We start from the raw sequence: 20,231 nt of genomic DNA, 5'->3' as shown, positions 1-20,231 counted from the left end.
CCACGTGCAAGACCCAGAAACTTCAGTCAGATGCCTGTTAATGAGGTCCTGGACACGGGCTGTTCCCAAAGGCACATCGTTGAAATCAGTTTGGCTACACAAAAGCCACGTTTCCTATTTGGCATGGAGGGTGAAGGGCGGGGGGAGGTGTAGCAGGCCCACTCCTTGGAACCCACAGCCTGCTGTGTGAGTTGGGGCTCCCTCTCCCACAGTCAGGCTACAGGGGTAAAGGAAGAGCCCCAAACTGCTGGCCAACGTGAACCAACAACAGAAGAGTCCCCCAAAGGCCCGCTTCTCTTTTTGGCATTACAGACCCAGTGCCCCCATTCTGCTGGTCAGCACACAGGGCAGCTCCCCAATGCAGCCACGGGGGTGGGGGTGGGGTGGTGGCATGGCAGTCAGGCCGACAGATCTGGCTTTTCTGGGGGCCCCCGATTTTGCCCCACTTCCCAAATGGCACAGGGAGCCAGCTTCTCAGCTGGGCAGGACAAGGAACCCTCGGGGGTGGGGGATTGTCAGGGAAGGTGGTGCCTCTCCAAGGGTGGGAAGCATGGCCAGCAGCTGGGGGGGCAGCGGCCAAGGTTAGGGCACACGCTTCTTGCCCAGGCTGGAGGAAAGGCAGGCAGCCAAAGTCACACCCTGCTCCTTGTTACCTAAATCAGACTGCTCAGGTCAAACAGCTCTGGGACTCGCTGCCGCCCAGCCCAGGGAAACTTCTGGGCCAGCGTCTGGGGAGTGGAGCTGTTCATCCGAACCAGGGTTAGATGGCATCGAAGCCAGCCTCTCTAGGGCTCCAGCTACCACGCCGTCCCCATTCCAAGACCTGTCTTCTTACATTAAGGCGCCAGCCCCCGGCTATCAGGGGTGAGGATGGGGACAGCAAGTTCCCTGTTGCACTCCCCCCGCCCCATCTTCTGAAGGCTTAGCCAGCCCTCCCCAGCGCGGCCCCCCAGGCCCTGCCTCCCACTCCCCACAATACACTCTCGCCACCACTGGGCAGAGCAGCCAAGCTGGACCGGGAGAAGCTCCCTCCTTCAACACCTGTGCCCGGGGGAAGACCAGGAGAGCTGCCCATCACGACCCTGCAGGCGGGGAGGCAGCCGGGCGGCCAAGGGGAAGCGAAGACCCAGAGGTAGGAACGGGGCCAGGCCAGGTCCTGGCAAGGCATCAGGGCAGCACCGTGGCCCGACGTCACAGGCAGGGCTGGGGCCCTGGGGACAGTCTCGGGCGTGGCCCTCACTGGAGAACTGGAGGCCAGAGCAGGGCAGGGGAGGCCCAGCGGGGGCCATCCGGCATCAGTAGTGCCGCAGGCTGAAGAAGCCCACGCTGGTGGGGGACTCCTTCACCGTGACCGTGATGAGGTTGGCAGTGACGTCGGTGACGAAGACGTGCTCGATGAGGCTGCGGGTGGGCTTCCAGTCCTGGCTGGTCTGCACGGACACGGACAGGTTCTGCTGGGCGCCGGGGGGTGAGGCCGCGTCGGGGTCCGAGTCGGAGCTGCTGTTCTCCTCCCCGGTGCTCATCTCCAACAGCGCAGCCGCCTTGCGTGCGTCGCCCTGGGCCCCGGGGCCCTCCTTCCCTCCAGGGGCCACGCTGCCTTTGACACAGTCCCTCTTGCCCGCTGGGGTGGGCAGAGCCGTGGCCCTGGAGGCCAGCTTCTCACTCTTGCTGGTATCGGCCAGCATGCCAGCCCCGTTCCCCGCGGTGGGACCAGCCCCGGCCCCTTTCCCAGTACCTGGCACCGTGGCGGGGACACCCTTGTGGGCTGTGGTGTGGCGGGCGACCATGCCCACCCCAGGGGTGCCGTTCTTGACACTCTGTAAGTCTAAAACCTGGAGGCTCAGCTCCTGGGTGGGCGCAGGCTGGGGGCTCAGGCAACCGGCAGGGACCTTGCTGCCGCTGTGGACATGCGCAGGCCCCCCTGTGCTCCCCCCTTTCTGCTCCACTGCTCCCCCGCTGGGGGTCTTGGGGACTTTGCTTCCCGGGGGACTGAAGCCCAGCTCCCCCTTCTGCGTCCGCACCTTGAGGTCCAGCCCGAGGCCGCACTTGCTGGCGGCCTGGGCTTTGAGCGCCAGTCTGCCGGCGGCCTGGGCCTGGCCCTGGCTCACGCGGTTCATGTAGTGCACGATGGAGCTCTGCCAGCTGATGCCGCCCCGGCTGGGGCTGCCGGCCATGCCCTTCATCAGGCTGGCCAGGCTCTCCGGGGTGGCCACGGGGCTGGGGCCGCCGCACGCCTCCTTGGCGTGTGCCTTGAGGGCCGCCAGGCCAGCCACAGGGGCGCTGAGAGGCGCGGGCAGCTTGCTGGCCGGCACCCCCAGCTCCTTCCGCGTGGTCTTCAGCACCCTGGCCAGGCTCATGGGCCTCCGGGCCGCCTTCTGCTCCGGCGGCAGGGGCTTGCGGCCCCGCTTCTTCCGGATGGGGTCCTTCAGTTCGGGCTTGGCCACCAGGATCTGGGCCTTCTTCTGAGGCACTGGGTGGCTCTCACGGCTCCGGGGGCCCCTCTTGGCGTCCAAGTCGCTGTCGTCCTCTTCATCTGAGGAAGAGGAGGAGGAGGTGGAGGACGAGGACGAGCTGCTGGACTTGCACTTGGAGGCAGCGTCCGGTTCCTGCAAAGACAGTGGCAAGGTGTCACCCTTCGATGGCTGGTCCCCGGAGTCCTGAACCCACACTTTCCCCAGTGGTTGGCAGACACCTGGAAGCCAGACCAGAGGCAGCCAGCAGGCAGCGACTCCTCACCACTCCGCTCCAGAAAAGACTGATAAAGTCCCTAATGAGCGTCCATGACATGCAGGTAAAAGTAGAAGAGAGAAGAGCGAGTAGTGCCTGCAGCACACGCAGAGCAGCAGAGAGAGGCACGCCCGGCATGTGGCCGCTGGCGGCTCCTGGGGGGACAGAGCCCGGCTCACTTCCCAGCGGGCAATTCCAGAAGGGAATTCGGGGCCCAAACCACGAGGCTCGGAAGGCCGAGTCGGATGGAAGTGGCCGCAGGGCTCCGTCGCCCAAAGCACACGGGCTGCAGCTTCAGTCGCTCCGTTTCCAGCTCAGAGCCCTCGGAGCCTCCCACACAGGAGCCCCGACGCTGTCCTTCCGTCTCCTACCCGCCCCCCCCGCTCCCGCCCAGGGCACCGGCCCGTGTCTCCCACCCCTGTGCTGCGGGCTGCTGACCAGCCCACACGACCGAAGGCAGGGCTCTACAGCCTCCCGGAAGGAGGTCCTTACGAAGCAGGAACCAAGCCCCTGGCCAGAGTGTGGTTTTAGGGTCCTGGGGCAGTGGCCTCGAGAAAGGAATCAAAGCCACAGCCCAGACTGAGGCCAGGACCCCGGAGCCCCTCCTGCCTCTGGGGCGGTGCCACAGACCCAGGTCGCCCAGGTAGCTGCGCCTACTTGGCAAACCTCTGAGCCCCTACTGTGTGCATGCTTCCTGTTCTCTGCTCCCAATAGGCCACTGGGGGTGACAGACAAAAATGCTCAGCAGCCAAGTAGGACTCTGCTATCCAGCAGAAAGGAGTACAGGATGGATGGCTAAGAACAGGCACCGGCTCAGGAGGGGAAGGAGCTCGGAGCGTGCTGCCCCCCCCCCCCCCCCCCCCCCCGCGGCCAGGGCCTCACTCCCCAAAGCTCCCCACCTCCCACTTGGCCCCGAGTGCTGGAAGGGAAGCCGCCAAATCGGGGCCCTCACCACCCACCTTGAGCTTGGAGTGCCGGCCACAGGAGGACATCACTGTGTGCTTCCTCGGCCTGCCCCGGGGCCGCTTGCCTCTCTTCCGGTTCTGCACCTCCTTCTCGTGTTCCCTGGAGACAGTCACCAATCAGGGTCACAGACTGCCCCCCCCCCCCCCCCCCGCCACACCAGCCCAGCCTGTGGTAACTCATCGTGTATCCCTGCATGGAAGTCCAGACCCGCTTCTCTGCGGGGTAATATTTGTACATCCACCTACTTCATCTTCTTTGGGTAAAGACAAGTCAAAGGGATTCAAGCAAACCTAGGTTTCCCCAGCTCCACTTAGACCGACCCAGTGCCAATCCAGGCCAGTTTCTGAGGCACATTTTCGTGGGAATTCTAGGACTCACAAGTCTCTGGGGTCACGTGGCCCAGGACAGGGAGTGAGGCCTAAGCGCAGTCTCCCCCCAGAGCCTGTACAGAATCTTACCCACTCTAAGGGCAGTCTGGTTCCGCTCTCAGCCTTCCCGGAGCCAGAGTCCTGGCTCCCAGTCCTGTCCTGGGTTCCCTCTTCTAAGTCCCCCTGGTTCCTGGACTCTGTTCTAGACTGAGTATTGAAGGTGGATTCCACAGGGGCTGGGCTCCAGCCCTTGTGACTTGGGGGCCATGAAGTCAAGGGAGGGTTTCCAGTCCTCCCTAGAGACAGCTTGTATTTCAGGGTACCCCTCAGGAGAAGAGAATCTATATGGAGAAGTTTCCTGGGAATTAAAATGGGTGACCGTTGCCTTCGCTGGTGTGACTCAGTGGACTGAGCGCCAACCTGAAAGGTCATTGGTTGATTCCCGGTCAGGGCACTCGCCTGGGTTGCGGGCCAGGTCCCCTGGTGGGGACGCACGAGAAGCAACCGATGGATGCTTCTCTCCCTTTCTCCCTCCCTTCCCCTCCCTTTAAACAATAATAAAATATAACAGGCGAGACCACTATCTCATTGAGGTCTGGAAGGCGATCTCTTGAAGAACCCAGTTAGTGCAACCAGACAGACCTGACGCTCCAGAGCAGCCCGACGCGTCTCCTAAGAGGACAGGAGTGCCCTGTGGCCCCCTCCCTGATGCCGAGATCCTCCTTGCAGACAGAGGTCACACCCCCACACCCAGCAAAAACCTGCCAGCCCGTAGTGGAATCTTTCTGGCTTACAGGGAGAGTAGAGCCTCCACCTTCCCGGCTTTCTCTCCCCCAGGATGTAAGCCCGGCCGGCCACGCCGTGGCTCAAGCCCTCTGCCCCGCAGACATTCCCCAGCCCCGTCCGTCCTCGCCCACAGCACTGGAACGGAAAGTGAAGTCAGCCACACGCACTCCGGGCCGCCGGCACGCTGCCCAGAGGGACACACCCGCTCCCTCCCTTCCAGGCTCCTGGACCGCAGGACACCTCGGGCAGCAGGCAGTGAGGGAGGCTGCTAACCCTCTCCCCAAAGGCACGGGGCAAGCCTGGGCTCAGCTCCCCTTCTCACCCGGCCGGGAGATTGCCCTCTGGGCTCAGGTCCTCGGAGAAGATCCAACATGTCCTGCTGGAGTGGAAAGCTTGGACACAGCTTGAGCCATCAGGGAACCAGTAGCCAGACGGACCAGGCAACCCCAGCCAAGTGTCCACCCCCCCCCCCCCCGCCCCAGATGTGCTCCAGAACAGCACCCCTGGCCTCAGGGCCCGGACGGGAGGCTCACCCACCGCCAGCCCTGCACCACCTCCTCAAGTCTCAAGTGTCCCTCTCAGCCCATCTCCTGCCTAAAAACAGAAACAACGTCTAAGCAACTTTGGCCCCCGAGGCTGGCCAGGGGCCGCCATGCTCCCCCTCGGGACCACCTGTTCTCCAGCCCAGAGGAAAACACGTGTTCCTGGTCCAACGCACACCAGGCCCGACGTGCTGTGTGCCCCAGCTCCCTCTCTGAGCCTTCCCTCGCGCCACAGCATCCTTGGGCCAGGTGGGGAGGCCAGGCCTGCATTTCTAAGGCAAACCCGGTGGCCTAGCTCTTATCAGTCCTGTTTGCAGATTACTCAACAGAAAAGACACAGAGAAACCAGAATTTTTCAGGAAAGAATCCAAAAGGTTCATTTCGGCAAGTCTAGCTCTCAGAAAGACCAAGAAGCAGCCTTTATTGGTGACTCCTTAGGCCTAGACACAGCCCAGGGGAAGGCGGGGGACTCCTACGGGACCTCGAAGCTTGCTCCCCCTTTGCAGACAGCCACGGAGGTTGCAGCAGAAGCCCTGGTGGCAGCTGCTATGGGACCTCAGCGCACCGTCCCCCCAACATTCCTCCCCTCCCCACACTGCTGCCACGTTCTCACTTCTTCTGGAAGGCCAGGAGCAACCGTGGGTCCAAGATGTTTTCCTCTGGTTCCCAGCTGTTGTGTCTGGAAAAGCAAAGAGCAGGGCCTCGTCAGAAAGCAGCCGCTGCAGAGGGAAGCCCATCGCTGCTGCTGGCGGAGCCCTGAAAGGTCCCCCTCGCGCCCAGGACGGGCTCCTGGAGACTGGGGCCCGAAGAAAAACTGCTACCGCAGCCCCCCAATTAACACGCGACCTCAGCAGGGCTCACGGTGTCCCCCGGGGAGGAAAACAAATCCCAACAAAATGGAAAGCGGCAGAAGGAAGCCCCCAGACTCTGGCCCAGAGCCAGAGGGGGAAGGGCGGGCGGTCCAGGATGTCGGGAGGGGGGGCTGCGGGCACAGAAACGCGGCCCGAAGGTGTTCACCGCGGCCGGCGCCCCGGGGGGGGGAAGCAAAGAACAGGAGCGCGGCCGTGGAAGAGGGGGAGCGGGTCTCCGCGAGCGGCCGTAAACGCAGCCCCTCGGAACGCCGAGTCCCCTCCCTTCCAGGACGAGAGGGAGAAAAGGAAGAAAAGAAAGCCCCACGTTCACCGATAGACAGCTCAGGTTACAGCGGGGGACCACGGGCAGGAGGAGGGGGTCCCGGGCGTGCGGCAGGGGTGAGGCGGGGCGCGCGCGCGCAACAAATGGGCGCGGGACGGAGTGGGCCAGGCCGGGCCGCGACCCCGGGGGCGGCCAGCAGCTCCGCACCCCCCGGATTGGGAAACAAAGAGCAAGTCCGCGCAGCCTGGCGCCCCCTCCCCGCAGGGCCGGAGGGGTCCCCACGAACTTCCCGCGCTGCGCGCGGACGCCCCCACCCCGCCCCCCGCCGACACCGCGGCCCGGGCCGCCCCCCCCAGGGCCGAGGGCCGGGGGCGCGCGCGGGAAGGCGGGAGCCGCATTGTCGGGGACTCACTTGGAGGACCAGCCGCGCCACTTGACCAGGTACTCCAGCTTGCCCTGCCGGGAGAGAGGGGGCGGGTGAGCGGGGGCCGGCGGCGGGCGCGGGGCGGGCGCCGGCGCGGCCCGGGCCGTACGCACCTTGCGGAGCCGCTTGCTCAGGATGCACTCGGCGGCGAAGACCTGCTCGCCCACGCTGCTCAGCTCCTCCATGCTGCCGCGCGCGCCCGCCGCTCCCCGCACGGCCGCCGCACACAAAGCGCCGCCCCCGCCCGCGCAGGGCCCGCCCCGCGCACGCGCACCGAGGCCGCGCCCCATCTTCGCGCCGCGCGTCGCCTCCGCGGGCCGGCCAATGGGCGCGCGGGGGCGGGGCAGGGGGCGGGGCGCGCATTGTTTGCCGCGCGGGTTCGGCCGCGGGCTGGCGCTTGGGGTCTGCACGGGGACCTCGGCTGGGCCGGGCCGGGCCGGGGTGGGCAGCGGCGCAGGAGTCCCCGGGCGCGGCCGTGGAGCTGCGATCGGCGTGGGGGGCTGTGTAGGGGGAAGGGACGCGCCGCACGGCTTTGGACCTGGAAAGCCGCCCGCCGAGTCCTGCTTGGTCCCCGGGGCGTGCTCAGCCTCCTCCTGACTTCGTTTTCCAGGAAAAAAGCCATTGTTCTGGCTGGAAGGGGGAAGTCGGGCCGCAGCGCGGTGGTCGCTTCCTGCCCCCGCCTCCGAGGGGCGCTGCCGCAGGGCGCGCCAGGCTCTACGCCCGCCCTCCGCCTTTTTGAACCAGGTCCCTCTAGGTCTCGGGCGCTCCTATTTTGCGCGGGAGCGAAAGGGCCAGGGGGCGGGGAAGGAATGGGGGACAAAGTACTCGGGGGCGGGCAGCAAAAAACGGGGCAGCCCGGCTTTCTTTCTAATCCCCAAAGGCGAGAGAGGAAAATGCATCCACTGGAAGCGCGGGCCGCTTGGTGGTCTTTTAACTGTGAAGGGTGGAGCCCGGCCCCGAGTTTCAGGGCACACGGAGGGAGAACAGGAACTGCGCCTTCGTTTGTTTTACGATTTTGGTGAAGTGGGTGTGGGGGGCTGGGAGCGAGGTTTCAGGCGGTGGCTCTCACCTAGGACTGATTATGGTCCCGCCAGGATTTGGAAATCGGTATCATTTGGGTCAATTGCACGTGGCAGAAAGAAGACGACCGCGTTCAGAAGTGGGTGGCCTGGAGTCCTCCTAGGGGTCCTCGGTGGCAGGCTACCCTTTTATTTTCTGCTGTTAAGATCCGTGTTCCATTGAGCAGGTCCCCCTTCAGTCAGTTAGCTCTCGAGTCAGAGGAAGTCCCGCGGATAGTGAAGGAGACCCACATTAGCTTTACCTCCTTTATGTCAATACCACTTAACTTCACGAAAATTCCCTTTCTGGTTTTGTGCCTTTCTTGAACGCAGCTGCAAAGTATTCTCTCTGTTGAGCAAATCAAAAAGTCGTTTCTTGTTGCAGGAGACTGCGTCTCAATGTAATTTTGATCATTAAAACCACATATATAAACGATTCTGCAGGAGAAAAGTATTTTAACAGAAGGGCCTGCTGTAGGAACTTCGGGAGTGCAGGAGCCCATATTTCTATTTCTGGCCATTTTTCAGTTTATTTGGTTAAATAGGTTACATTCATCTGATATCCAGGAAAGAACGGGGATAATGTTTCCAGACTCCGGTACTGTTTGCAAGGGAGGTGGGAAGAAGGAAGACTCGCCTGGGGTGGGGGGGAAATGACTGCTCACTTGGGAGGGGCTGCCAGCCAGGACCCTTGTTCTGGGATAAAACCTGTACCCCTAGGGTGGAGAGAGCCACTTACAGTCTCCACCTCTTTTTGTACCCACATCTTGAGCTCGATTGTGGGGCCGAGGCCAGACATGTATTTATTGTAATCCGAAAAATAGCTGGATCCGCTTCAGCTCGCATTTCCTTGCACGATTCACCTTGGGTGTGAGAGGTTCCAGTTTCCTCTTGGTAACATGGGGTATCCTGGAAACTTGCGGGTTTTTTGTTTGTTTTTGTTTTTTTAAGACAAGAACGCTTTGGCCCTGGCTGGTGTGGCTCAGTGGATTGAGTGCTGGCCTGTGAACTGAAAGGTCGCAGGTTCGATTCCCACCTGGGGGTGCGCCAGAGACAACCACACACTGATGTTTCTCCTCCCTCCCTTTCCCTCTCTCTAGAAATAAATAAAATCTTGAAACATATTTTAAGCAAAAGTAATGCAGTTACTTACATTGATCCTGGAACATGATACATTCAGGTGTACTTTGTTACATGGGAAAATATTTAAAGATGTACAGATTTTTTAAAATGTACAAAAAAGATTAAAAGTACAGGCATACTGGAGTCCAGGCTAAATACTTCATTGAATGCTACTTTCTATGCAAATATTAACTCGTTAGTGTCTGAAATACTGTCGTCGTCGTCGGCAGCCGTCCGTCTCGAGAGACGATGGTGTAGCTTCTTAAGAGTCTATCTGCACCGCCGAGAATGGCTGTGCAGTCCGACTCGGGAGTGACACGGTATCTGTCTCCTCCCGTGTTGAATCGACATCTTGCGATGACGCTGAAGCTACAGAGCCTGGGCAGGGTGATATGGAGGGTCTGCTGTTGCCCATGCAGCAGACCCCCCCTCTCTTCGCAGCTGAAGGGTCCAAGGGAAAGACGGAGTCAATACAGCTTGGCTTCAGGTGCGCCGCAGGAGTTGCCGGTGTTGACTACAACGTCAAACCGCCTTAGGGACTCCGGCTCCGGATTTTCTGTCGGGGTTTACTCCCTTAGCCTTGCCCCTGAAGAGGTATGCCGCAAGGCAGCGGAGGTTTTTTGGAGTCAGAGTTTTCCTTCTCTCTGAAATACTGTACTGCTAAGAAAAGATAAGAGGTGTGGTTTGCAAGAAGGGCAGAGAAGCACACCGTGCGGCTTTGGAAGGGAAAACCCCGTGCGGTGTACAGGGAGGCTGGGAACCCCACGTGGCTCTGCAGTGAGAGCTGGAGGGCTCCGAGGCACAAGCCAGACCTCCCCAATCAGGCTCGAAGGACTGGCGGCTGCCGGTAAAGCCGAGCCGTGTCTGGGAAGTAGGGAAACGGTGTCTCTGACTTTCCTAAAGCCAGCCTGGCTTGGCGGGGGGGAGGCGGGAGGCAGAACTACGTGTCTGTGGCTGTTTTAGAGAACATAAGACTTAACGGCCCAAATCCGCCAATAATTAAATCTGTATAACCTTTAAATAAACAATTCCTTTTTCACCAAAATAAAAGGAAAGAAAGAAAAGATAAGAGTTTTTATGCTGCTCTCGTGGACTGAAAATGGAAGATACAACCAAGACGGAAAACGGCATGATGGTGTCCCCCCCAAGCCCATGGGAGAGCCGGGGATGGAGGAGATGGGGCCAGTCCGTCCCTCTGTCAACGGTGGCAGGAAGCTAAGTCACGGTTACATCTCAGCGCGGTGTCGGGACCGCTCTCCGCGTCTCTGTAAAGGCTGCCTCACTGCTGCAGCCAGGGCCGGCTAGAGGAGGACCCGGCACCCCACCACCACCACGTGCACCCCCAGGGGCCCCCGGGGTACGCTCAGGGTACAGAATACGTGGCACAGTCTTCGGTATTTAACGCGAGGGTCTGTCGCCTCGCAGGGCCCCTCCCGCTTGCGAGACTGAGGTGTGACGGGCAGGCTCGCAGCGCGCCGTTCGCTGCTTCTGTATATGTGACGGGTAAATACTAGACGCGTGTGACATGCAGTGTTTATGCAGCAGAGCCCAAGGAAAAATAAGCACAGCCGGGGTGCCCGCAGAAGCTCTCAGCCTTCGCTGTGCCTGAGGCCTCCGTCGCGCGCAGGCACGCGCGGACCCCCGGAGCCCGCCCCCGAGGCCCCGACCCCGGAGACCCGGGAGGCCGCGTGGGGCTGACGCTGTCTGCCTGGCCCGGCCCTCATTTCACAGACGAGGGGAAGGAATCCTGAGTTGCTTTGGGTCATGCAGCCCGTCCCTGGTGCTTCCCACGCACGCCTGGTGGGGTGGGGCTGGCACGCGTAGGCCTTCCAGGGCAGACCGAGGCAGCAAAGCCTAAGCTCCTGGGCCCTGCGCCCGGCCCCGCAGCGTGCCACTGGCCCCTGCAGGCCTGCACGGACCCGGTCACCTCTGGGTCCTGGGGGCACGAGCGCTGTTCACAGGAGGGGGGAAACCCACGACCGACCAAGCCTTTAGGGTGTGGCTTAAAATTCAAACTTTGGGAGGTCGTGTTAAATGACAGGGACAGCCATGTGTACTGTTCAGTGAAGAAGCAGTGTGGACTGAAGATTATAAAAATACCTAAATGTATCGATGTATCTGCGCATGGAAAAAAGAGTGGAAAGAGTGGAAATACCCAAGTGTTGAGACCGGGATGTGAGATCGAAATGGACTTTTCTTTCCTTCTCATACCGTCCGTCTGTACCTGTAACCGGGGCACGTGCCCTGCAGGTGCCCTGACCAGGATTCGAACCAGCAACCTCCCACTTTGCGGGATGACGCCTAACCCAACGGAGCCACACCGGTCAGGGCAGCTGTCACATCTTAATAAAAGTTACGGCCTGCTGGACTTCCCTGTTCATGGATTTAATGCTGGAAGGAGGTGCGGGAAGAGGTCGCTGGTGGGACCCGAGGAGCTGAGGAGCCCAGTTGGAGGGGAGACTCTAAGGCGCCTTTCCAAGAAATCAGCCCCAGCGGGCGCAGAGGGGCCAGGCCGCAGAGGACCAGAGCTGCGTACCCCGATGTCTCGTTGTCACGTCTTGTTTCTGCGACGGGATGTGCCTGTGTGTGTGGCTCCCTCACTCCAGTTTTGGGGTGCTGCCCTCTCCCTGGGGTTGTGTGTGTGGAGGAGGGGTGCGGGGCCTGGGGCGGTTACAGCCCTGCCCTGGGCGTTAGCCCGAGGACCCTGCGGAGGAGTCTCGGTTCCTCTGAGGTCGCGGAGGTGGCGGGTGGCCCACTGTGCCCCACGCTCCGCCCGGGGTAAATGCATCCCCTGTGACACCCAAGACCAGCCCAGGGAGCAAGGCGAGGCGAGTGGGTGGAGAGAACAAGGGGTCTGTGCTCAGAAGCGCTCCCCTAAGCCTGGCCAGTCACAGCTTTAATCACTTAAGCCTGCCCACGAAGGCTAAGCTCTGACCCCGGGGGGCTCCTGTCATCCCCCCGTTAGTTTCTTCTGTAGGGTTAGTGTACAAACCGAAACAGCATAGGGCGCAAAAGCTACACAGTTTTGGAAGAAGGTCAGGCTTTTGCTTCTGTTCCCTCTAGAACCCCCAAAGAATAACCCTGCACCCCTCTGCCAGGCCTGCCCGGTCCTGGCTGTGCCCAGAGTCCCTTCCCACAAACCACCGTCCTGGGACACGCAGGCGGCTGTGGCACCATCACCCGGGCACCCCGGGGGGAAGAAGAGCCTGGGAGCCCGGGAGCCAGCGGCCCGGAGCCGGCCCCTTTTTACCGCACCCGCTCTGGGGGCTTCAGCTCCTCAGCCAGTCCCGCCCTCGACCGCCTTCTGTTGCCCCGCGAACCCCTCCTACGGCCCCCGCTCAGCTCTCCCCGGGGACCTGATCAGAGCTCTCTGTACCCTCAGCTTATAGTTTCCATATATACAAAATTTCTGTATGCTCACTGTAAAATAGATGTATGTTTTGTGTTTTAATATATATTAAAGATACTTTAACATGTATTTTTATGTTTTCTATACATACATATGAGTAGTATAGCTTATTGTAAACATGTAGAGAGTTGCCTTTTTTATTTTTTATAGTGTGTTTTGTACATACAAAGTAATATGCTCACAGTAAAAACTGCTTGAAAACTGAGACAGAACATGTTCAACAGGACGTATCTGAAGGCGGTTGCTGAGCCTATTTCCATGCGTATGTCTGCGGCATTACCTCTCTGTTCCGACTTCTCACACCATAGGTTAATCTGCCCCGTTTTAGAACGTCACAGAATAGAATGGGACAGCGTGCTCTCCGTTTCACGCAGCACTCGTCTGGGAGGACCCTTTTTCACGGCTGAGTAGTATTCCGCTGGCCGTCTGCACCATGGCCTGTGCTGTCTGCGGATGGCGTCTGGGTGGTTCCGGCCGTGCAAACGTCGCTGCTGGCCGCGCCTCATCGAGAGTGTCTGCGGGAGGTCAGGGCAGAACGGCAGGGCCACTTTCGGGATGGGAAAAGCGTGAGTCAAAGGATACGTGAAGCCAGCTGGCTCTTCTGGAAACTTCCACCAATGCCCACGCCGAACCCTAGGCGACAGTGCCTGTTTTTTTCCACTCCTTTCCATCAGTCGCTTTGATTCAACTTTTAAAAAGATGCCCTAGGCCTGGCTGGTGTGGCTCAGTGTGTTGAGTGCCAGTCTGCGAACCAAAGGGTTGCCGGTTCGATTCCCAGTCAGGGCACAAGCCTGGGCTGCGGGCCAGGTCCCTGCTTGGGGGTGCACGAGAGTCAACCACACATTGATGTTTCTCTCCCTCTCCTGCCTCCTCTTCTTAAAAGTAAATAAATAAAATCTTTAAAAACCAGAAAGAAACTGGGGCCTTGTATTTTAACGGCACAGAAAGGAAATATCAACTCTGTGCCTACAGCAAACACAGGGCAGTTCTGGGGCTGGTCTGGGACCTCAGCTACGGCAGGTGCTGCTCCTCGGCCCACACCCCTCAGTTACACAAGGGCAAAGCTGGCGGTTTGATCTAATTGTGGCTCATGCTTCAGAGCGACACATCCAGAGCTGGAAGGCCACGTCGCTTGCTTCTCCACCTTGTTCCCGAGGCGGACCTCCCCCATCTGCCCCGCACGCTTGCCCTCCAGCCTGGCCCAGGCCTCAGCATCCTTCCTAACCAAAAGCTCCACGTGGTCGGCAGTGACTGGAGCTGTTGTGCTTTGGAGCCATGTCCACGATGCAATGTCACCGGTCACCGGCCTGGACAGTGACTGGATGCGTTCATGCACAGTCGGGGCGGGCTGCGGGAGGTCTCAGGTTTTCCACGGGGCAGGATTCTCTCTAGAAGTTCAGGGCCACAGGAGGTTCTAGCTGAATAGTCCGTGAAGGTCAGGATGAGGTTGTGTCTGGGCTTTGAGGGTGGGCAGGGAGCTGGGGTGAGGAGGGGGCCTGGTGCGGCGAGTACACCAGCGCCGAGGGGTGGGTGTTTGGAGCCCTTATTATATTGTGAGTGGACTTAAAAGGTGTAGGGGGTGTGTCGTGAGGCCCCTGGGCTGTTGGGGGCTGGTAAGGAGGCTGTGGTCTGCTCCGACGTTGTCTCTGCCTGTGGCTGCAGGGAGCGGTCAGTCATGTTCTGCTCTTGCTCCCCAGTGATTTCCAGTCCTGGGGACAAGCTCAGAAGCGTAAAACGACAGTCATGTTGAACAAGGTCATAGGCCTGCTGGGCAAATGGCGCCATCAGAGCAAATGGCGCGGGCTTTATCCTTCCAGTCCCTGCATTTAAAAGAGAAAAGCTCTGTATAGCTGCCCAATGCACAGGTCAGATGACAGGAGTAGACATACGTGTTAGGTCTTCAAATTGGATCTAAAATAAAATCTAGCGAAGGGAGGGAGGCTGCCATTCTTTACATTCGTGGAGCTGCACTACTAACCTAGGCCAGAAGGGGGCGAAAATGATGTTGCAATGGGAAGGGAGAACGCCTTCATGCTCTTGACCCTCTGCAGACACCGTACGCGCGTTCCTCCGGCGGGGGGGGTTTTAACCACCCGGAAACGGAAGTTTCGTGCTTTCCTGTTCTTTTCGTTTGTTTGGTACCGGTTGCTGTAAGTGCCTTTTGGGCCGCGCACGGGGAGTAGCGGGGGTAATCCGAGGTAATCTACGGCCGGATGAAATCTGCGGACCCCCGGCCTGGGTCGTGGGTGCGGGGAAGGAGGATGGAGTGCCATGGGGCCGCCATTTCGGGGCGTCGGGGCGGGAAAGCGGGGGTCTCTGTGGGTCCTCGCGCCCTGTGGATGCTCACGTCTGCCTTCCCCGCAGGTGCCGGCCGCGCGCTCTCCGCGTCTCGTAGCCATGGTGAGTACGCCCTTGCCTGGGACCCTCCCCGGCACGCGCGGGGCACCGGGATGAGGGTCTCCGGAGGCCGGAGGGAGGCTGGGGGGGCGGGGTTGACCATCGCCACCAAATTCCTAACCGGCAGCTCCTTCCCCGTGTTTTCGTCTGGCAGCCTCGCAAGATTGAGGAAATCAAGGACTTCCTGCTCACCGCCAGGCGGAAGGACGCCAAATGTGAGTGATCGCGCGCGGCGCGGGCCGCCCCTGGTGCCGCCCCGGGAGCGTCTTCCCCCGAAGTCTGGGGCTCGGCTGCCGTCCCTGCAGCCGAAGGAGGATTGGGGGCGCCTGCTCAGAACGGGGGCGTCGTGGGCTCCTGCGTCGCGTTAGCCCAGAGCCGTTTTTCTGCTGCGCCAAAGCTTCCCTTCCGGCGGAGACCTCGCCCTCCGACGCGCCCGGGCAGCCGTGGGGGGAAGGGACGGCGTGAGGGGCCTCTCGCGGGGCCGGGGCCGCTGTGCCGTGGGGCTCCTGCCGCGCTGTGACGACGACGAGGGTCTTCCCGTCACCTGAGCGCAGCCCCGGAGTCGGGGGCCGCGGCCGGCTCTAACCCCAGCTCCGCCAGCGGGTCGCTGCCCACGGGTCGGCCGGGGCCGTGTCCCCGTGTCCCTGTGTCCAGGGGGTGACGGTCGCGCCTGCCTCGTGGGACCGGCACAGGGATCGCGTCGGAGGGCCCATCAGAGCCCCGAGTCCAGCGAGGAATGGCGCTCAGCCCCCCGATCCGTTTGCCCGTAGTTCCGCCTGCTGTTAGTCCGTCCCGTGGAGCGGGCGGTCCCGGTGCCCCGACCTAACCGGCTGCTCAGCAGGTTCTAGTTCTGGCTTTAACCCTGAAGTTGCATCATGTGGAAGTTTCCATTTTAATGGGCATTTCGCCGGTATTCGGGCGTTCGCAGCGCGCGTCCAAAGCGCGTGATCGTGCGGAACAAGCCCGGCGCCATTAAGCAGGAACCCCATTCCCGCCCTGCGCCCCGAGGCTGCGTCACGGAGCACAGTGTGGCCCCGAGGCTGCGTGTGCCGCGGCGGGGTGGACCCCCTTGTTTCCGCTCGTCCTGCCGTGGACACTTCGGGGCCCCCCGTCGGTTTTTAGGGAGCATGTTGCCGAGGACACCGGCGTACAGGTCTCTCGTCCCTGCTTCCGTCCGCGGGGTCTGTGCGCACCGAGGAGCCGGCGCGTCGCCCGGTCGGGCTGAGCACGCGTCCTTCCCGGGCTCTCGCAGGCGCAGGCCCTGCTGGGGACGGGCCGCAGCTCACCGTGAGGAGGGGCGTTAAGGGGGCAGGACGGGGTGGTTGGAAGGAACCTCCAGGTTTCCGGATTGATTAAAACAGGAGCCGAGGCGGCCCGCGCGTGAGGCTCGGCCACGCGCTTCAGCCCCCGTCCCGCGCCCGGGCCCTCGCGCAGGAGCGGAGCTGTGAGTGCCGTGGGCCTCGTGCTGCTGCTGCTGCTGCGAGGGGCCGGGTGCGCGGGTCGGGCGGTGCTGGCGCCTGGGCCGCCCTGTTCTCCGCCGGCGCTAGGACAGCAGGGCCCGGGAGCGCCCGCGCCGTTCTAAGGAAGCAGGAGCGCGGGTCCTCGGCGGCCCGGGGGGCGGGGTCGGCACCCGTCCGGGACCGGAGGGCGCAGCTTCGCGCGCTGCCCGGCGGTGTCGGGGCCGCCCGTGGGCTCTCCGCTGCCTGAGCTGCGGTCTGAGATCGGGCGTGGGGAGGCAGAGCCCAGAAAGGGGGTCCCTGGCAGTGTTGGGAGAAGCTTCAGCGCACGCTCGCTGTGCGCGGCCGTGGCCCCTGCGAGGTCTTCTCCATGGAGACCGGGCTCCAGACGCGGGGAGGGGTGGGAAGCCCTCCCTCCCAGCGGGTGTGCCGTCTCCTCACTTCGGAAACTACTTCTGCTCCTTCTGAAAATGAGGCGGAGGCGCTGTTCCCGGCGGTGCTCAGCGTGCCGGACGCAGGAGCGAGCCGATTGAAGCCAAGCCCGCCTCTTACACTTTTCAGACAGCGGGGCCCCAGGAGCCCTTGTTTTCTGCTTCAGCAGAGGGGCGGGCGGGGGGCGGCACAGCCTGTCGGTGTGTGTGAGGGCAGGGGGTCCCCGTGGCGCCGCCTCTGTGTGCGCGGGGTGACTGGCTCTGCTCCGTCTGGCAGCCGTCAAGATCAAGAAGAACAAGGACAACGTGAAGTTTAAGGTGCGGTGCAGCCGGTACCTGTACACCCTGGTCATCACGGACAAAGAGAAGGCGGAGAAGCTGAAGCAGTCCCTGCCCCCAGGTGAGCGAGGGGGGCGCTGGGCGGGCCGGGGCGGCGGGAGGCGCGTGTCGCTGTCGGGCCCTTGGGCTGTGCCCAGACCGCGGACAGTCCGCTTGTGGCCGCAAGTGTCTGCTCTCGCGGTCGGTGGGGCAGGGAGGGCGGTCCCGAGAGGCTGTGGCCCCAGGCTAGGGCCCCTGGGGTCACTGTGCTTGTCTGATGCACAGCAGTGGCCGCGAGTGAGTAGTGTCAACCCCGCCAGGCCGGTGCCGGCTCTGATGACCGTGTTACAGGTCGGAAAACCGATGAAGTGCCGTGGGCCAGGCGCCTGCGTCAGTGAAACAACCCGGCCTGGTGGTGGCAGGACCGGGGGGCACACAGTGGCTCTGACGGCTGCCTCCTCGCAGTGAAGAGTGACCCAGTCCTGCTGGGCTTTGTGACAGCTAACGGGGACCTCTTTGTAAAGGCCGACATGTTTTTTTAATCAAACACTGAATACTTTGAGCAGAAGCTCCCTGGTGGACGTCATTCCTGAGCTTTGCGGGCGCTCTCCGGCTAAGCACAGAGCCCAGGCCCGCAGCAGTAACCCAGTGTGTCTCCTGGGTGACGCGCTTTGATCTCCTTTGCCCTAGGTTTGGCCGTGAAGGAGCTGAAATGAACCAGACACGCTGATCTGTATTAAAATGCTAAAAACTCGAAGTGTCTTGCCCTGGCTGGTGTGGCTTCGTGGACTGAGCACCGGCCTGAGAACCAGAGTTGCCTGTTTGATTCCCAGTCAGGGCACAGGCCTGGGCTGCAGGCCGGGTCCCCGTTTGGGGGCATGTGAGAGGCAGCCGATCGATGCTTCTCTTTCTTTCTTCTTCCCATCTCTTCTCTCTAAAAATAAATACATAAAATCTTAAAAAAAAACCTTCATAATGTCTTGTCTTTGAAGACGCGAAGGGAAGTGTTCCGTGGCGACACCTGCTGGGGACGGGGTGAAGGTCCCGCCTGCAGCCTCCGTGCTCCCCCAATCTTGGGCTGGGTCCCACTGGACGAGTGAAGCCACCTTGTTTTAGCCTAAGTTTGAGCATAAATGGATGGAAATAGGAGGAGAGCCAGACGCCTGGGAAGTGAGCCAGTGTGCACTCGGGGTGCAGGTCACTCAGGTGGGGTGAGCTCAGCCCCCCCGGGCACCTGGTGCTCCTCTCTGTCCCATGCGGAGGCCACAGGTGGTCTCTCACTGTCACACGGTCTTCAGTGCTGTTCATGCTGAAGGAGTTCAGGGACAGGACGGGCGCGGTGAGACGGAGGCAGGTGACAGGATAGGGTGGACGCCAGCTCAGAGGGGACCTTCAAAGCTGAGAACAGGTGAGATGGTAGCCAGCGAAGTGGGTCGCGCATCCAGGGAAGGGCACGTCCTGAACCAGGAAGGAGACCTTGCAGCTGGGGGAGGAGCCCATCAGACCAGCTGACACTGAATGGGAGGGGCCAGGGTTCCTGGTAGAGGTCTGCCGGGGCCTCGGCAGTGGGTACAGGTCATGTCCCTGGTGGGGACCCCAGCGTGAGTGGCAGCTTAGGTCCAGCCGGGCCCGACTCCCAGGGGGTTCGATCCTGGCTCTGCCACTTGGTAACCAGCGTGATGTTGGCCGGCGACCTCCCGGGTGAGCACCACGCAGAGATAAGAGTTCACGGAGCCTGAAACGGCCACCCCCGCACTGGGGGGCGGGGCGCACAGGTGGCTCCTGGCCCTTGGCAGGGCGTGTGGCAGGCCCACTGTGCACTGCGTCGGGGCGCCCCGGCGGCCCGCCTCTCCCAACATGGCCTCGCTTTCCAGATTGTGGCCAATGACCATGACACTTGCTTCCGCGGGTTACTGTGGGGTTAGAGGAGGCGACGTTAAAGGGGCAGAAATGCTCTTGGCACCGGCGGACCTGGGCGGTGCGGGTGCGGTCATGCCAGGATCGGCCACGAGGTGGCGACCTCCTCCAGCAAATGCGCCGCCGTCCTGGCCCGGCCCGGAGTGGTTTACAGGCCGAAGTCCACTCCCGGGCAGCGGAGGGCAGCCGCTCAGTGCCCGAGGCCGCTGATTCTTCTGGAAGAGGCTGAAGGGCGTGCGGGAGTTCTGATCGGGGCCTGAGAGACGCGGGGTTTGTTTCCACGGCTGCTCAGTGACTTGACCGCCCCCGATGGGAGGCACCTCCAGTGAGTTCAGTCTTCCCCTCTCAACGGCCAGTTCCCAGGAGGGAGGGTGTCCCAGTTGGGCTTCCTTTGTCCCAGCACATCGCCCGGAGGCCGGCCCCAGCTCCTAGGAGACGTCCTCCTCTTTGAAAGAAGGAGTCCTTTCATGGCGAGGCTCAGCCTCGGGCTTGTGCCTTCCGGGCCCAGGTTGCGGTGGTGGCCGATGCGGATCCCAGAGATGGTGGTGAAGCTGGTATGGGGCACAGGTGTGTCGCTAAGCCTGCCGGTGGCCGGCCCGCCGCTGCCTGTGTGGGAGGAGCAGGAGTGCTCCCTGCGGAGGCCCTGGCAGGTCTCCTGTCCAGCCCCTGCCTCTCTGGCTCGCCTGGCTAGGTGACAGGCCTCTGGGGAGGCAGCCGGGACAGGACGCTCGCTGTGGCTGGTGTGGGTTCCTCTGCGCCCAGGTGACTGCGTGATGGCCCTGCGTGGGATCTTTTGCAGTTGCTGCCGGTCTTCAGGGGGGCATGCAGGCTTCACCCCCTGCCCCCTGAACCCACTCCCTCTCTGGGGCCCATCCCAGCCCCGCAGAGGCTGCCCGCACCACACTCCAGGTCAGTCCTAAGGCCGTGACTCCCTCCCGCTGACGGGGAGGTGGGCCCTGCCCACTTCGGGTCCCGGGTCTCGTGTCCTCGCCCCCCAAAAGAGCTGACTGCTCCCGGTTGTGACTCATCTCCCTGGAGGAGTGCTGTGTCCTTGTACCTTACCGGTCCTCTGGGAGGCATGGCAGGGGCAGGCAGCTGTCGCCTTCTGGTGCTGTTGACATGGAGGAAGCGGGGACTGTGAGCATGGCCTCAGGCTGTGCCTGTCCCGGAGGCTC

The 20,231-nt window shown here is 61.9% G+C and overlaps 2 protein-coding genes across 2 annotated transcripts; one reads left to right on the top strand and one right to left on the bottom strand.

Annotated features, from left to right (window-relative positions):
• Positions 1 to 1,083: 1,083 nt before the first annotated feature.
• Positions 1,084 to 7,194, bottom strand: CBX2 (chromobox 2). Its single transcript, XM_090292524.1, has 5 exons — positions 7,061 to 7,194; positions 6,936 to 6,979; positions 6,003 to 6,068; positions 3,687 to 3,792; positions 1,084 to 2,606 (listed from the first exon to the last, which is right to left on the bottom strand). The coding sequence occupies exons 1-5, from the start codon at positions 7,130 to 7,132 to the stop codon at positions 1,296 to 1,298; spliced, it is 1,599 nt and encodes a 532-aa protein (XP_090148650.1). The 5' UTR covers positions 7,133 to 7,194; the 3' UTR covers positions 1,084 to 1,295.
• Positions 7,195 to 14,720: 7,526 nt separating this feature from the next.
• LOC149999040 (large ribosomal subunit protein eL38-like) lies at positions 14,721 to 17,901 on the top strand. The gene is made up of 5 exons (XM_090290940.1): positions 14,721 to 14,782; positions 14,901 to 14,936; positions 15,088 to 15,148; positions 17,099 to 17,221; positions 17,830 to 17,901. The coding sequence occupies exons 1-5, from the start codon at positions 14,750 to 14,752 to the stop codon at positions 17,853 to 17,855; spliced, it is 279 nt and encodes a 92-aa protein (XP_090147066.1). The 5' UTR covers positions 14,721 to 14,749; the 3' UTR covers positions 17,856 to 17,901.
• Positions 17,902 to 20,231: the final 2,330 nt, after the last annotated feature.

Source organism: Furipterus horrens, unplaced genomic scaffold (assembly GCF_987537825.1).
Source record: "Furipterus horrens unplaced genomic scaffold, mFurHor1.1.pri manual_scaffold_11, whole genome shotgun sequence".
In the NCBI taxonomy this organism is placed as follows: Eukaryota; Metazoa; Chordata; class Mammalia; order Chiroptera; family Furipteridae; genus Furipterus; species Furipterus horrens.
The sequence above is the reverse complement of the archived record's forward strand: the minus strand, read 5'-3'. Positions and strand labels throughout refer to the sequence as shown.